This window comes from Sprattus sprattus, assembly GCF_963457725.1.
Source record: "Sprattus sprattus genome assembly, chromosome: 13".
Taxonomy (NCBI): domain Eukaryota; kingdom Metazoa; phylum Chordata; class Actinopteri; order Clupeiformes; family Clupeidae; genus Sprattus; species Sprattus sprattus.
The window spans coordinates 1,465,397-1,483,461 of record NC_137911.1 but is presented as its reverse complement, the minus strand read 5'-3'; the positions used below and the strand labels follow the sequence as shown (position 1 = coordinate 1,483,461).

The window sequence follows — 18,065 nt, the reverse complement described above, 5'->3', positions numbered from 1 at the left end:
AGTGGTCTCTTAATTTTTTCCGCGGCTGTATGTATAGTTAACACATATGATTAAAAGGTTCACAGTTCAAAAGTCTTAACTCGAAAACTTTAAAATGTTTTTTTTTTTTGTACAAACTCTGAGCACCTAAAAATTTATGTTTTTGTAAGGGTGTGTTTACATTTGATTTTCATTAAATTTGATTTTACTACATTCCTTTTATTCTCATACGATTATTTCTGATGTCTTTGAGAACATAATCATATATGCCACTAATGCATCAATACTTTTAGTTAGGGGGAAATTACAAAAACATCAAGGCATGTGAGACTTCCTCAAAAAGTCAAAAAGGCCTCTGTCCCTGAAGGGTTAAGTACAAGTTAAGCCAAGGTGCCAGTTAGGAAGGGAGGTGCTCTCTGAAGAGTTGGGCCTTCAAGAGCTTCTTGAAGGTAGAGAGGGACGCCCCTGCTCTGGTAGTGCTAGGCAGGTCGTTCCACCAACGTGGAACTACAACTGAGAATAGTCTGGATTGCTGTGCTTGCACCGGGGGCAGTGCCAGACGACGCTCACTGGATGAGCGCAGCGTCCTGGGTGTAACATTTGCCCTTACAAAAGCATTTAGGTAGGCTGGAGCAGACCCAGTAAGCACTTTGTAGGCAAGCATAAGTGACATGAACTTGATGCGAGCAGCTACCGGCAGCCAGTGGAGCTCAGTGAGTAGCGGGGTGACATGTGCCCTCTTCGGTTGGTTGAACACCAGACGCACCGCCGCATTCTGGATCCTCTGTAGTGGTTTTACCACGCATGCCGGCAGGCCCGTTAGGAGGGCGTTGCAGTAGTCGAGGCGGGAACTCACCAAGGTTTGCACCAGCAGCTGGGTGGCATACTGGGTTAGGTACGGCCTGATTTTGCGGATGTTGTATAGCGTAAAGCGGCATGACCTGGCGACAGAGGCGATGTGGGCTGTGAAGGTTAGTTGGTCATCAATAATGACCCGAGGTTTCTTGCTGTTTTGGATGGAGCAAGAGATAAAGAGTCAGTGTTGATGTTGATGTTGTGGTGGATGAACTGTTTGGCTGGGACGACCATCAGTTCTGTTTTGGCCAGGTTCAGCTGAAGGTGGTGGTTTTTCATCCATGTGGATATATCAGCAAGACAGTCCGAGATCTGTGCCGAAACATTGTTGTCCTCAGGAAGGAAGGACAGAACCAGTTGAGTATCATCGGCATAACAGTGGTAGGAAAAACCATGCGAGCGGATGATAGGGCCCAGCGAGGTGGTGTAGATGGCAAAGAGAAGTGGTCCCATTACCGACCCCTGGGGCAACCCAGTGGTGAGGTGGTGGGGTACAGTTAGATGACCTTGCCATGACACCTTGAATAAGCGCCCAGTGAGGTACGATTCAAACCAGGAGTGCGCCTTGCCTGAGATGCCCATACTTGACAGTATGGACAGAAGGATGCGGTGGTTGACTGTATCAAACGCAGCTGATAGGTCAAGCAGGACGAGAACTGAGGATTGAGCTGCTGCTCTAGCTGTTTTTAAGGCCTCTGACACAGATAGCAGGGCTGTTTCGGTGGAGTGACCGCTTTTGAATCCAGACTGGTTTGGATCGAGCAGATTGTTTGTTGACAGGAACTCTGTGACCTGTTTGGAGGCTGCCCTTTCAATTGTTTTCGATAGGAGGGTGAGAAGTGAGACCGGTCGATAGTTTTCCACCTGAGTGGGATCGAGAGACGGCTTTTTGAGCAGCGGCGTTACCCGAGCCTCTTTGAATGAAGAAGGAAATGTTGCAGAATTAAATGAGGTTATTGCCGGTAAGACGGCAGGGGAAATGGCTTGAAAGATGTTGGATGGGAAAGGGTCCAGCGGGCATGTAGTTGGAAGGCTACCTGCTAGGATTTTGGAGACCTCACTCTCAGTGAGAGGGGTGAAAGAGGGAAACGATGAGCCATTGATGGTAGCGCCCTTAGGGGGGGGGGGGGAAGACAGTTGGTCGAATTGTTTCCCAATGGCTGCCACTTTCTCTGTGAAAAAGGAAGCAAAGTTATCGGCTGTGAGGTTAGTAGCTGGGGGAGGGGGAGGAGGGTAGAGCAGAGTTTGGAAGGTGGAGAATAGTTTCCGAGCATCAGTTGCACTGTTGATCTTGTCATTGAAAAAAGTTTTCTTAGCAGCAGTGATGCTGGATGAGAAGGAGGCCAGCAGTGTCTGGTAGCTTGCAAGATCGTCCTGTGCTGCAGATTTGTGCCACTTTCTCTCAGCCGCACTGAGATTGGAGCGCTGCGTTCAGAGGGTATCACTCAGCCATGAATGAGACTGGGTAGATCGCACAGGTCTGGTAGAAAAGTGGACACAAACTGTCCAAGCATGAGCTCAGAGTGGAGCAGAGAGATTCTGTGGCATCATTGATACCTAGTGAGGAGAAGGTGGATAAAGGTGGAAGAGCAGAGGAAACCAGGGAGGAAAAGTGAGTGGGAGAGAGGTTGCGGAGGTTGCGCCGGAACGAGACCATAGGAGGAGGGACGGAGGGTTGCTCAATGAGCCGAATATCAAAGCGAATGAAGAAGTGGTCTGAGAGATGGAGAGGGGTTACGGTTAGGTTGTCCGTGGTGCAGTTCCGAGCAAGGATGAGGTCAAGCTCTTTCCCTGCTTTGTGAGATGGAGGAGTGGGTACCTGTTGTAAGTCGAACGAGTGAAACAGGGTTCGAAAGTCAGCCGAGTTGGGATTGTCTAGGTGGATGTTCATGTTGCCAAGGATGAGTATTGGACACTCATGGTCAGGGATGGATGACAGCAGGGAGTCCAGCTCATGGACGAAATCACCCAGTTGTCCTGGTGGCCGGTAGATAACAATCACATATGTTTTAACAGGAGCAGTTACCATAATTGCATGATATTCAAAGGAGGCATACCTGTTCGAGGACAGCAGTGGAGTACATTTCCAGTTTTCCGAGATCAACAGCCCCATCCCACCTCCACGACCAGATGGCCGAGAAGTATGGGAGAAGGCATAGTTAGTGGAGAGTGCTGCCGGGATAGCAGTGTCTTCAGGTTTGATCCCAGTCTCAGTGAGAGCTAAGAGCCCTAGTGAGAGGTGGTTGGCGTAACCTGAAATGAAGTTGGCTTTGTTGCCTGCAGACTGGCAGTTCCACAGGCCAACAGAGAAGGAGGTTACAGCAGATGAGGTTTGTTGAAATGAGCGGAGGTTACCCAGGTTGCGTTGCCTTCTGATACACTGGGATCTGTTGCGGCAGCGAGTGACAACAGAGATTCTGCTGTGACACATGACAAGAAAGAAAAACAAATTTGTATTGTTTTTTTAAAGGTTTACCTTGTTTGTGTCCTTGCTTCGGTAGACTTGCACAGGTAGACTTGCATGTCTTCACACGAAAGGGGGTGAACACGAGGGCTGTCACTTCCGCTGACGCTGAAGTTACTCCCAGCAGTTGATTAGACAAAGGAGGCTGATTGTCTAAAGGCGTGGCTGAGCAATTCAGAAAAGTGACTGAAACTAGATTGAATAAGCTATCTACAAAATAGCCTAATAGAGATTATACAGATTATTCAGAGAATTCAGAGTATTAGGTTATATTGAAAAAGCAAGGCAGTAACATACAGATACACACAGTCCTAGAAGCACTCAACCTTCTTGCACGGTCACTCAGTTTGTGAGGATGGCCTGCTCTAAGCAGATTTACATATGTGCCATATTCCTTCCATTTCCAAATGATAGATTTAACAGATTTCCAGGGGATGTTTAACCCTTCCAAAACGATCTGCGCCCGTGGGGCGTTTGGTGGTATTTCTATTAATAGAATGTAAAATCTCCGCGAGTTTTTGTCCTCCAAACATAAAACTAACACCCTGAGCAAGCTTGAATCTTCTAGTTTTCAAATATATCCAGTTCGAAACAAACAAATGAATGAGCACTTTGTAAGGAGAATACAGGTAAAGCCTTGCATATTTCTCTCTCAGAGTGTATAAGCAACCTGTGATTGCCCACCCATTAGCGGATTAGGGCTATTCATATGATAAGATCATGGTAAATCTCCGATCGCTATTGGGTAATGACGTTGCAGTAAAACGTGAGAAAACGCCCCATTTTTCCGTATAAACAAGGCAGCATTTTAGGATGTTTACATTTGGACTGAAGAGATACACGATGGCGAACTCCTTCTCTGCTGCCGAAGCCTTGCGCCAAATTCAAGAAGACCTAGTCAGCGAGGAGGAAACCACATCCTCGGATGAGAGCGATGACGATATGGAAGATGAACACATGCACTTTGAGCTTCGTCTTTACCCCGTTGAGGATATCCCTGTTGAGTAAGTTTTATTTGTTTATTTGTTCACCTAGCTCTTGTAATGAATGCTGTTGATTAACTTATAGGGAGTAAAATGCTCCTCTGAGTTGAACGAAATATTTTAGTATGCTACTGTTTGCATAGTGAATACATTACTTTATGCTTCTAAGACTATTGTGGTAGAATATAATTCTCAGAGTTGCGTTAATGATGTTAGGCTATATCAACGATTGTTGTTGACGTTTCGAGTTGGTTGTCTGTGCTGATATACCGTAAGTAAAACATACTTGGTGACTATATTGCAGCCATTGATGTAAAAATGCAAACGTGTCTTACTGTTATAGCGAGTAAAATGCACTTCGGTATGCTATGAGTTGAATGGAATGTTTAGTATGCTACTATCTGCAGAGCGATTAAATCACTTTATGTCGCTAAGACTATTGTATAGTAGAAAACATATTTAATTAACAGAGTTGGGTAAATGATAACAGGCTGCACATATAAACGATTGTTGTCTGTTCTGAGATTATTAAAACATAGAACTACATGGTGACTATATTGCAGCGGATGATGTAAATTGCAATCGCTAAAAACGTGTCTTACTACTGTGGGTAGTCGTTAGTGTAATTATGACGCGTATGGTAGGTGTGAATCAAAACTAGGAGGTGTTTGTGATCGAAACTGTAGTCGTTAGAGCGCTAAAGTGATATGTGTTACAATGCCCGAACATAAAATGAAAGAGCAACAGTTAATTTTATTTTACTTTATTACAGAAACTTGTAGAACATTGCACCTACACCGCCAAGGAAGAGATCACGCTGTCAGCCTAACCCAGATCTGTCGTCATGGAAGTCAGAGGGTGACAATGATGCAACTCCATCAGCACTGAGGTTTTTTCCTGCAAGGGAGCCTGGTGTGCAGCTGAATGCAGCAGACAACCACACTCCTCTAGACCTCTTCAAGTTGTTCTTTTCAGAGGATGCTGTGGAAACCCTCTGCCAGAACACCAACAAGCAAGCTGCTAGGAGCATTGCCAGAGGTGTAAAGTACAAATGGGTTGATGTTGGAGTTGCTGAATTCTACAGATACATTGGACTGGTTTCTGCATGTGCATGATCAAGCTGGATCACATTTCTGACTACTGGAGGAGAAACACCAACTTCTCCATCCCTTTTGTGGCAGATGTGATGGTAAGAGACAGGTACCAAACCATATCATGGAATGTGCACATGAGTGACCCAAGCGAGGACATGGTGAATGATGCCTACCTTTATGTACCTACTTTTATGCACCTGATTTTATGTACCTACTATGCCTTTACTTTTATGCACCTTATTAAATTCACCTTCTTATGCACCAAGCTTGTTTGCAATTTCTTGTATCTACTTTCAAAGCTGATGGTTGTGGGGGAGAGATAGCCACAATGACAGTCCAGGGCCATTGACAAGTGGGCCACTGACAGGTGAGCCATACTGGGGAGGGGCACTCACAGGGCAGTTTACACCTCTTTCATCAATATGCATAGTGGTCTAGGTGGAAAAAAGTGTCACCTTGTAAAATTCTTATAATAAGTGTAGAAATCACACACACTTTCTGAATGCTAAACTCACCTATGTGGAGCAAACACATATGTTTACAAGGTTCAGAGTAAAAAAGAAAACTTCCAAAATATTTACAATGTGTTTTTTGTAAAAAGTCTAAGCACCTCTAAAGCTAGAGTTAATTTTAGTGTCTTTAGATTTAATTTTAATAAAAAACTTTTTTTACTACATTTCTTTTACTCTCATTTTATTATTGCTGAGTTGTTCTAGAATATAATCATAAATTCCACTTTTGCCTAATGGTTTTTAGTTAGGTGAAATATACACAAATATCAGGCATGGCAGACTACCTAACAGAGTCAAAAAAAAGCCCTCTGGGTTGGAAGTGTTAATGCCTTAGACATTTTTGTTGTATCCTGACCCTGACTTACACCTTTCAATAACCTTTTCTCTGAGTTGCTTGGAGTGTTCTTTTGTCTTCATGGTGTAGCCAGGAATACTGATTCATCAGTGAATGGACCTTCCAGACACAGGTGTCGTTATACTACGATCACTTAAATACTTATATTTCATATTTTTATTTAATTGACATTACTGTGTAGAAATCAGTTTTCACTTTGTCATTAAAGAGGGCTTTTCAGCCCCCCTCACACATTTTTTTCGTCTTGGCGGTTCACTGTTCAGAACAACTGAATCCACTATGATTTTCTGCCGTTTTATATCCGTTTGACCATAAAACCCACACAAACACGCTCGTCTGACGCGACTAATTGTTTGTCGCGCGCCAGTGACACGTCAGCCCACGTTCGTCGCGCGCCAGTGACACATCAGCACACGCTTCTCATGCGTAAGTCCCACGCTAGTCATGCGTCAGTGATGCATTTATACCCTGTCATCTGTGAGGCTTTTTTAATTTTGCTGGTCAATTATTAGTAGTTAAAGAAGCACTATTTTGATAGTTTAAATTTCTTTTCAGTATTCCAAAATGAATGATCCTACATGTATGTATATATGTCTATGGCGATTATAGCCAAACTATCGAGATTCCAAGTAACTTAGAGACAAACTTAGGCCCAATCTCAATACTTCCCCTTACCCCTTATCTTCCCCCTTACCCTTGAAATTGCGCGTTCATGTGAGAGCTAGTGGTGTCTCAATACACAATTTGATCAAGATTAAGGGATAAGATTGAGTGCTATGTACCCCTTATTTTTAAGATGATTTGATAGCTCACTTGCTCCTCCAAGGGCTATCCCAGAGCACATAGCGAAACCAGTTCGGGAATTTAAAAAAAAACATGGCTGCTTGAAGCAAGGAATATTTTACATGAATAAAGCTATCTACACAACTTTTTATATGTTTATAATGACTCAGTTTGATCTGCAATGTGCTACACGAACGATGCATAGCATCGTAGGTCTTAACTGAAGCTTTCAAACAGTAGTTTTAGGATACAATTAGCGCGTATACCACCACTCCATTGGCTTATATGGTAGCTTGCCAGCTAGATGCTACATACACTACATGTAAGTATTTTTGGCTTATAATTAATTTAAAAATGACGACAGTCTTGTTTCGTGCTCTACACAGTTGTATACATATATATTTGCAAACATGTTCTTCATTAGACTTTTTTTAAATCGCTAGTTTCATAGCTCATACAGTCACGCATGACGTACCCGAAACCGAGTGGCGTCTCATTTCATAGGGGAAAGTTTTCAGCCCTTGGCCCTTACACTTGCAAGTGCTAGGGTTAAGACAAGACAAAGACAAAGCAAAAGGGGCAAGGGGAGGAATCGAGATTCGGCCTAAGTTACTTCACGTAGATCATAAAACGTTGAATATAAAAAACGACTCAGTGAAATTGAGAAATGTAAACGCTATAGTGCTTTTCATTGACTTGCGTTTATTTACGTCGCCGCAACGTTCTGAAGCAGTCAATTGGGCGTCTATGTATATACAGTATGTCTATAGTTGAACCCTTGTAACATGGAGAGTAACATGGAGACAAACTAGGGGTGGGCGATATGGCCAAAATCACGGTATTTGTAATTTTATATCACGGTATATATCATGGTATATTATACGTAGGGTGACCAGATTTAAGTTTGTGAATAAGAGGACATTTCAGCGGTGGCTAAATGTGTCCACAGACATTGGCTACACAGTATGATCATTTATTTATTGACCCTTATGAACACTAAGTTGCAGAAACAATACTGCCTCAATAAGCTATTGGCCTAAGCAATAGTGGCCAGTATAGGCCTACTTTGTACTCAACGTTTCCATTGAATCTTTAAATAGTAAGAGTAAAACAAAGTGCATGTAATGGCATTTAGTCCAATGCTTATGTGGCTTTCAGTGGTTCTTTAATGTACTTACAGAAAATACATCAAGTGTTAAAAAACTTTCATTAATGTTTGCTCATATGTTAACGCAGTAATGATGAGAATTTTTTTTTCTTATATGGCCACATATAAAAATAAGAAAATTAAGAAGTTGGCCAATACACATACGCCTTATTGACCGCTTCAGCCATTGGTGCATCTTGCTATCGTCGCCGGCATGTTGGTGAGGTGAAGACTGTCCTGTAAACAAACGCTAGTAAACTATGGAACTGCGGTTTTTCTGGATAAAAAGCACATTAGCGTTTACATTTCTCACCCGATTTCATTTCTACCGTTGCACGGTATATACCGTCATACCGCCCAGCCCTACTTTAAACCACAGGATATTGGCTAATGAAAATGAAGTTGAACCCTTTACATCACAGTATATTGGATAATGAAATGCTACATTCCACAATGAATCGTAACATCTTAGTGGCTTTTGTGTCATGACATTTTTTTTTATAATTTTGGGGGAAATGGTTTTAGTGATTGCCCAAAAAGGTCTTTGACCCTACCCCACTTCAAGGGATGCTAGAATCAAAGGAAACAGATGCAATGTAGTAACACGGATGTCTCCTTCAACCTGTAACAATTTAATCCTCCATCCAAAACCCTAAATTATATAACAGTGTTGTACTTACTTGCCACAATAAGAGGTGCCATCACACCAATAGTCAGGGGAGCTGTTTTGTAGATAAAAGCTTCAGAGAGAAAGTGCCCTAGAGCCAGTACAAATGTTGACAGTGTGATGTGATAAAGTCTGAGGAAGAGGCAAAGAGGGATATTCATTAGTGGGGTTACAGTATTCCACACATAACTTGTATTACTTACCACATTAGTGAAGAAAATCTTACGTTCTGTTTTGGATGTCTATGGCACAGAAAAGACGGATTATAGATGATAACAAGGTCCATATCCCAAATGTTCTAGCTTGAAGGCCATTCACTGAAAGCACAGAAGAAACACAAAGTATAGTTCCTTAAATGTTTTTGAACATTTAAATGGGGGGGGGGGGGGGGGGGAGAAATCAGACATGTATTAGAAAGGTCCTATCCCTCCAAGATGCAGAAAAACTAATCCACGCATTTATTACTTCCCGCCTCGATTATTGTAATGCTCTCCTGTCCGGATGCAGCATCAACACAATAAAGAGCCTCCAACTTATACGGAACGCTGCTGCTCGTACACTAACTAAAAAATATGAACACATCTCACCGGTACTCGCTTCTTTGCACTGGCTCCCCGTTAAAAGTAGAATCGACTTCAAAGTACTCCTGCTAACATATAAAGCCCTAAACGATCTGGCTCCAAACTACCTCAAGGAATTAGTCGTCCCCTATTGCCCTCCAAGGCTGCTCCGTTCCCAGAGTGCAGGCCTCCTGGTAATTCCAAGAATATCAAAGACCACAATAGGAGGGAGAGCATTTAGCTACCAAGCCCCTCTCCTCTGGAACAATCTCCCTGCCTCCATCAGAGCTGCAGACACCGTGCCTATATTCAAATCAAGACTTAAGACATTCCTCTTTAGTGCATCATATAGCCAAAAGTAACCGCGCCAACAAACCAATCACCTGCTGTACCAGCCACCCAGACATATCCGAACACAAATTCAAATATTACTTGCATTTAGTACCGTAACATCAAATGTGTTTCCTGTTTGCCGAGTGGATGCATGTACGGCCCCGGCAAACAGATCACAACAAAAAACAAATTAAATTACTACTTGTAATTTAGTACCGCAACATCATATGTGTTTCCTGTTTGCCGAGTGGATGCATGTACGGCCCCGGCAAACAGATCACAACAAAAAAAAAAAAAAAAAAAAAAAAATTAAATTACTACTTGTAATTTAGTACCGCAACATCAAATGTGTTTCCTGTTTGCCGAGTGGATGCATGTACGGCCCCGGCAAACAGATCACAACAAAAAACAAATTAAATTACTACTTGTAATTTAGTACCGCAACATCAAATGTGTTTCCTGTTTGCCGAGTGGATGCATGTACGGCCCCGGCAAACAGATCACAACAAAAAACAAAATGTTCAATGCCAGAAAAACTAAACATATCTAAGTATTGCAATATGCAACAGGCAAACCGACACACAGGTGACATGTCCCTGGTTGGTGAAATGATTCATCTGTGTGTTTGTTCGTGCTGATTCCCGACTGACAGACCTGCAGACTGATTAGTCATTTCCTGTTTGTTAGATGGATCAGGAGGAGCCTCCTGGGCCTGATAACTCCCCTCCTCAGCCCGCCCCGAAACGCCCCTGCAGACCGGCTCCAGAGCAACACCAGCATCGCCCACGCCGCCCTGCTCCCCATCCTGGGCCCTCAACTCAGTCATCATCCCCTTGACGACTTCTCCCGCTGGATGTGACGACCCCCACCCTGGTCATCGGCAGCTCCATGGTCCGAGATGTCCACACCCCCCCCTTCAACAAGCGGCCCCTGCAAGGTCCACTGCCTCCCCGGAGCCTGGCGTGTTCCAATCGCTGATGGATGTGGAACTTTCCCTCCCCACCCCCACCACTCTGCACGTAGTCTCTCTACCTGGTCTACCTAGAGAAACCCTCGGCCAACCGCACCCACTGCCACTGCATTGCCGTACACCTACTCTACCCAATACCCTATGCTAGCATTTATGTACAATATACATTATTGCCTCCACCGAAATGTTTCTCTGTCCCTACATCCCCTACCCCTGTAACAGTAACCCTATTGCCACAGTAATCTGGTCTTGTCTGTATCATGTATTTACCACCAGATGTATGTACACATATGTCCAGTGACCAAATGCTGGCTGTGTATTGCCCCTGTTGCTTCCTTTCCCCTTCTGCCACACTACCCTTCCCCTTCCCCCCTTCCCCCCGTCCCACCTTCCTGTCTCCACCCGGCCGACCTCAAGCAGATGGGTCCCCCCTTATGTGCCGTGGTTCTGCTCAAGGTTTCTTCCTGCCTAACAGGGAGTTTTTTCTTGCCCCTGTTGCCGTTGTGCATGCACTAAGGGGGTTCAGGCTCTGGGCTCTGTTAAGCGCCGAGAGGCAATTGTATTGTTATGGCGCTATACAAATAAAATTGAATTGAATTGAATTGAATTGAAATTGAATTGAATTATTAGGATGAGCATGGTAGCATGCATGTGGTAAATGTACACAATACAAACATAACATGGTATATAAATGATACAAGATCGAGATAAAGACAGCATTCAAGTATGCGGTGGGGGTGGGTATGTGCAGACCGATGGTTTCTACAAGTACAAGATAGAGTTTGGCTGCCAATACGTGTAAATGTTGACAATGTCATACTCATAATTCTAGTCAGAATATGAGTCTGATACTGAACCATTGGGCTGTGATTATGGGGCGTGTTTCAACGAACCAGGGGGAAAAAAATGCCTCTTCGCTCAATTGGATACCTAGAACCAATCAGAGCAACGTAGTATGACCATCTGATACATTAAAACTTTAACCTGATCCCGTAGGAAGGACGGCAAAAACATATTTTCGATCGACAAATGCCTTGATCACGTTTCTCTGTTCCTGAATGCGCTGTCAATATCTGTTGAGATATGCCTGCTCACGTTACTAATTAGCAGCAAGGCTAGCTAGTAGCTACTATGTGTTTCAATGGATTTTTGGTGTCAGCGTTAGCGATGACCTAACAATAATGGTCTAGAGCGCTTCAGTTAAGACATACAATCCTAGGCAACATTCGTGTTGCACATATACAACTAACCGAGTCAATGTAGACATAAAAAAGTCGTGTAGATAGCATCATTTACATAAAATATGTCCCACTTACAAGCCGGATACGCCACCATCTTGGGAGGATTTCGAATCTACCGATTGAGATTGATCATCTGTCCATCATCGTATAAAGCCCGCCCTGACAATTTGATTGGTCCGGCTTTATCCGCCCGATGAAACTCTCTCCCAACTAGCTCAGAGCCAGACCAAATCCCTGACCAAAAATGTTGTGGGCGGGGTTTGGGCTGGTATGAAGGTATGTAAATGTACTAAACACTTGGAAAACCTGTTAAGACTCTTTAAGGTAGTCTGACAAGCCGACATGCTTTTGTATATTTCACCTTACTAAACACATTGATGCAAAATTGGAATATATCATTAAATTCAAAAAGACCTCAGCAATAATAGGAACGTATTAAAATCTTTTTTTTATTCAAATCAAATGTAAACCTTACAAAAACCTACTCTGACGAATCCCCGGAAACGGTCCTGGCGCTTGCTGGACCAAAACATCCTCCGCGAGCAACTTCTCCCAACCATCCAGGAACAGTTTGGTGATGAACAATGCCTTTTCCAGCATGATGGAGCACCTTGCCATAAGGCAAAAGTGATAACTAAGTGACTTGGGGAACAAAACATTGATATTTTGAGTCCATTGGCCAGGAAACTCCCCAGACCTTAATCCCATTGAGAACTTGTGGTCAATCCTCAAGAGGCGGGTGGACAAACAAAAAAAAAATATTTCTGACAAACTCCAAGCATTGATTATGCAAGAATGGGTTGCCATCAGTCAGGATGTGGCCCAGAAGTTAATTGACAGCAAGCCAGGGCGGATTGCAGAGGTCTTGAAAAAGAAATAAATAAAGAAAACAAATATTGACTTTTTGCATTAACCTCATGTAATTGCCAAAAAAAGCCAGTGACACTTGCTAAAATGTTTTTAATTATACTTCAGTCTTCCATAGTAACATCTGACTAAAAGACACTGAAGCAGCAAACTTTGTAAAAATGCATATTTGTGTCATTCTCAAAACTTTTGGCCATGACTGTACGTAGGAAGCCTACTGTTGTGGTCAGGTGTTGACCCCGGAAGGGCAAATGGTTTTGACCGCTAAACCGCAAAGGTTTGAGCGAGTAACATGTCGTTGCTCTGTGTTTTAATGGACAACCGTATAATAAATGGAGAACTGTTTAACGAAAGTAAGACGTGTATGGACTTTATCTCGCTGACGGTAATCATCTTTAAACGGATCTAAGCGCGTAAACCAGGTTATTCCTGGGGTACAACAACCCAGTAGCTCGAGCCCTCGAGGTGTTTGGAAATTATGAGTGCTGCTCGGAGACCGAGGAAATGAACGGTAGAAGCTGGAGCTGAGGATGTTTGTTGACATACTTCTTGGTCTATGCTACTACGGCGCCCAACATACAAGGTAACCCGGGTGTAGTGCTACATTGTTTCATGGCCATTTAATTTCATGTGCACACATACCAGGGAAATCCAATGCATTGGTAATCGTGGATTTGCAAAGACTCGATTGACTGCTCGCGTCGTTTGTTTGGAGGACTAACGCTATTGTTTGATTGAACTGATTATCATGGAACCGTGCAAGGCAACAACGAGACAGTTAACGTTGGAGGGACTGACGTACAAACTGTTAGTGGTTCCAAAACTGACGTGACTGCTGTTGTTGAAACTCAGACTCAGAAACTAGTTGTTAAACTCACTTCCAAGGCACTTGTTAAGACATTGGATAAGTTACAAACTGATAGAAAAGCCAAATTGAACAAGGCAAACTTCATTAGAAAATCAATGCAAATTTCATGGTAAAAAATGAGAAAATGCAGGTAGAGAGTGGTCTTAAAGAATTAGTTGATTTATGCAATGATGTAAAATGTATAGGGGAGAGTGGGGTGATTTGTGCCAGCGGGGAAGTTGTGCCACCCCTTATTTCTAGGGATCCATAGAAAAAATTGGTCAAGTGAGTCAGCCATTTAACTCATCCTGCAAAAAAGAGAGCCTCTTTGCATGAGAGAAAAGCAAATTTAAGTTAAACAAATTGTTTTTGCTTTCCAAAGTAAATTTTCTATGATCAAGGTTTTTTGATTGTTGTGTCGAAACGGGTTTAGACAAGTTTAAAAACATTTCACACGTTTTAGTGCTTTGGTAAGCTACACTATGAGTCTATATTGTCACGACCCTGGCGGGTCTAGGCCCCGCCCCCATGAGATTTGCATGCTTGTTCTGTTTCTATCTCTCAAGCCGGTGATTGGGAACAGGTGAAGCAGGTGATTGGGATCAGGTGTACACCATGATTGCATGGGCTACAAAAGCCCTGAACAGATGGCAGTCATGAGAGCGTTGTGCTATGTTCCGTTTCTATACCTCCATGAGTATACTTATACGCAGTACACAGTACACAGTACACACTTACTAGGTACGCAGATTCTCAGCAGGTGAGTGTTGTTCCAAATCTAATACTCCGTGGTGCATTTACCGATAATTAACTACAGTCCCGGGTGGGGGGATAGCCAGCTGCTTAGCATAACTGCCATTCAGAACCAATGGTAATGCTACCAAGCTAGGCTAGCTAGGTATGCTAACTGTCGGTATACATCGTTAAAAAACACCAAAATACTCATGTCACTGGCTTTAATTTGATAATGGCATGTTAGTAGTACATTTAATATCAGTACAGTTGTTTAATTACTGCTGATATTGACATTTACGGTCTGTAACCTTGTGGTCTACTGACTCTGCTATCGTAGCCACCGTAGCCATTATGTCCGCCATTGATTTCGAAATAAAACGAAAAGCTCTGCCTGGCTCCGTCTCTTCCGCTACGTAGACAAGATGGCGGCCGTTGAGAATGGAAAGTGTACCCTGGTTCCACACTCAGCGTTTTGTCCGTTATGAGTACACATACGGGTCCTTTGGGTATACTTCTTTTCGCCGTGATCGAAATCGGAACACCCTACATACTCAAACTAAGGATGGTAGGTACGGAGGGTATGGATATCGGAACAGAGCCCAGGATTGGAGCTGTGGATGGGTCGTTGGATTGTGGTTATCGTTGGTTTTGGATAGTGATTGGATTTGGAAGTGTCGTTGGTGTTGGATTGTCGTTGATTTTGGTTTATCGTTGTTGTTTGTTTATTTTACCATTTAACTGAATTTACATCACATCTTTTGTTTCTCTTCACCACACTGACTTTCACCACACGTTTGCTATAATTATTAGATACTATATATAACTGTAACCATAATAAATAACTTATATTATATTATTATAAATCTCAAGGTCTCCCCTTTATGTTCCGTTCATGGAGCCGTGATCGTCACAATATAGCTAGTATGATTTTAGCTCAAAACAGCTGGATGATGCATTTTTCCAAAAAGGTGGGATTGGGGTGATTTGTGCCAAAGGGCCTGGGGTAAGTTGTGCCAGTGATCTGTATAGAGAATTCCATTCAATTTGGTCTTCATTTGAATTTCATTTCGTTCTGAACATGTGTTAATGTAAATTACCTTTAAATAGAATTGACTCAACTCAACTTTGTTCTGATGTGTTCAGGAAGCTCTAGGCCTTGTTTAAGAAAATGTACCTTTGATGTGCTCATGTGGCGCAATAGGATTGTAGAAAATCAGCTTTTGTTGTTGAAAAATAACTTTAAATAAACCTTAAATGAGTAATTTTGCTTTTATATAGCAACACAGTTTCTGAGATGCAAATATACAGTTTTACTTCAATAATCAATGGCACAATTTACCCTAATGTATTCTCTTTAATGGCACAACTTACCCCTCACCGGGGGCAAGTTGTGCCACGAGACCAGAAAGCTATATTTCAGAAAGCTATATTTCTTAAATACTATATTTCAGATCCAAAGTGATTGTTCCCAAAGATGCACCACATCCTGAAATATATGTACATATTTTAGTTGGAAGCATTACTGTCATGGCCTTGCTTAAATGTCACTTTAAGTAAAAACTGCCCCATCTCACCCCACTCTCCCCTACATGAATCTCTGTGGCAACTGCTGCCTACTGATGAAAAAGAATGTAATATGGTTTAAAGTAGGAATGCACCGATACCGATACCAGTATCGGGTATCGGGTCGATACTTCGTTAAAATACTCGTACTCGTTTTAAATTACCGATACCAAAAACCGATACCCAGTGTTGCGTCTTAACTAGGGTTGGGTACCGAGAACCGGTACCAATACGGCACCGGTTCCATACAACCGATACCTACCCGGACCGAAATGCAACGCATATTTCGGTGCTTCCTTTCGGTGCCTGAGCAGAATTTTTTTTTTTTTTTTTTTTTTTTAATTAAAAAATTAATAATTTAACAAAACTAGCGATAGCTAACGAGAAGTAACGTTAGTGGCGTAGATCTTTCTGAGTACGATCTGTATACTTTTTTGTGTTGCTAACAGATTTCGTGGGACACATATAAAACTGCTCCATCTCCCAATGTAGACTCTCGCCTGTGTCGCTCACGCTCATTGGTGATAATGTAGCATATTATGGGACTAGTGGAAACGGGATTTGTGTTGAGGAGTTGCCATGGTAATGGGTTGACTTGTGTGCGGTTTCGGTTTCAAGATAAGTGTGGTTGTTCTAAGCAGAAGTTGGATACGCTTTATTAAACGGAGAGCAACCGTCTCATCCAAAGATATTCCTTCTCAATGTGAGTTCTTAAGAGAGCACTAAATCGGACGTTACAATAACATTGCAACAGTCTAATGACAGGGAAGAGCAGGCAGCCTTGCACAGAGCAAGCACAAACAGAGCTAGCCATCAATATAACGGAGAAAATGTCGAAAGGTAAACGATCAAAAGTGTGGCTGTATTTCGCACAAAAAGATTCAAACAACGCGACGTGCAGCATATGCAACAACAAACCTAAACTCTTAAAGGGGCAGTAAACATTCACGAAACCAGTGGGTTTAAATAAATGCAAACTAAATCATATTTTGTTTTACTCTGAAGGCAAACATGCTCATATTTCTGCAAAAATAATTACTGAAGTGTGAAGTGTGTGTACAGAGTGTGTTATGTATTTATTTATATTTATTTAAGTGAACTGTAAACAGTTGTTATATATATTGTTCATAATTTGAAGTTAAAAGGTTTGAAGCCAAGTGTTTTGTATTTATTTTTATTTATAGTATACCTTAAACAGTTAATATATTGTTAAATTTGAAGAAAACTATTTGCCATGGCAATAAATAAGCCTTTAATGTCTTTAATTAAAAAAAAAAAGTATTGGTTCTGGCACCGTTTAGGCACCGGTATCGTTTTAAAAGTATCGGTTATGTACCGGTATCGGAAAAAACCCAAACGATACCCATCCCTAGTCTTAACGCGTGTGTTTTCTTCTCCTCTACTGTCTATGCCTGCCAGGTGTGAGAGCGGCGAGTTGCATAGAGGCCGAGAGCGGTATTGCAGACAGATAAGTTGAGGTTGAACTTGCAGTTTAAATTAATTCAATAACAGCTTGGATACGATGTGTGGAGGTGGCTTGCGAAAGCTAACGGTTTCGCTAGAGATTTTAAACTTAACACGTACGACCTCCAGTAAAGGTAAGTGCTATTTTCGGCTATTTTATGTTTTGCAGTTAACTTAGAACTGCTGTTACATAGGCAAAGTGTAGGGGCTAGCCTACTGTCTTTAGCGACGCTGCGCCTATAACATATTATTGCCATTTGCTACGGTTGATTGACGGGGACGGGAATGTATTTGTTTTCTCCTCTTTTACCCGGACGCATTTAGGTCTCGAAAGGAGGACATGTGAGGGTAAAAGAGGACGTCCGTCTTGTCTTGTGTTTCAGGAATCTTGTTGACTTGCTAGTTTGTCATAAAACACCCGCTAGCAAGTAGCCGCTAGCAAGACATCCCATTAGCGATGTTAGCAAGGTTGTTTTAACACTCTTGGACATTGATGCTAGTATTACGTTTTTTTTCCGCCTGATGCTAATATTAAGTGCTTTTGGTTAACTTATTTGCAATGTTATTGTGATGGCTATGTTGGCTAGGTTGCAAACAACTTCCCTAACACAGTCAAACTTCAGGCAAGTGTCAATTTGGCTGCAAG

The 18,065-nt window shown here is 42.4% G+C and overlaps 1 protein-coding gene across 1 annotated transcript in view; it reads right to left on the bottom strand.

The window, feature by feature from the left end:
* The window catches only part of erg28 (ergosterol biosynthesis 28 homolog), a gene marked incomplete at both ends in the record, with an annotated part of 43,142 nt that overhangs the window by 10,075 nt on the left and 15,002 nt on the right, over positions 1 to 18,065 (bottom strand). Inside the window, 2 exons of the mRNA XM_080850809.1 lie at positions 8,853 to 8,971; positions 9,066 to 9,156. Of these exons, the coding sequence (XP_080706935.1) occupies positions 8,853 to 8,971; positions 9,066 to 9,156 (210 nt within the window). The remainder of the gene's footprint in view (positions 1 to 8,852; positions 8,972 to 9,065; positions 9,157 to 18,065) is intronic.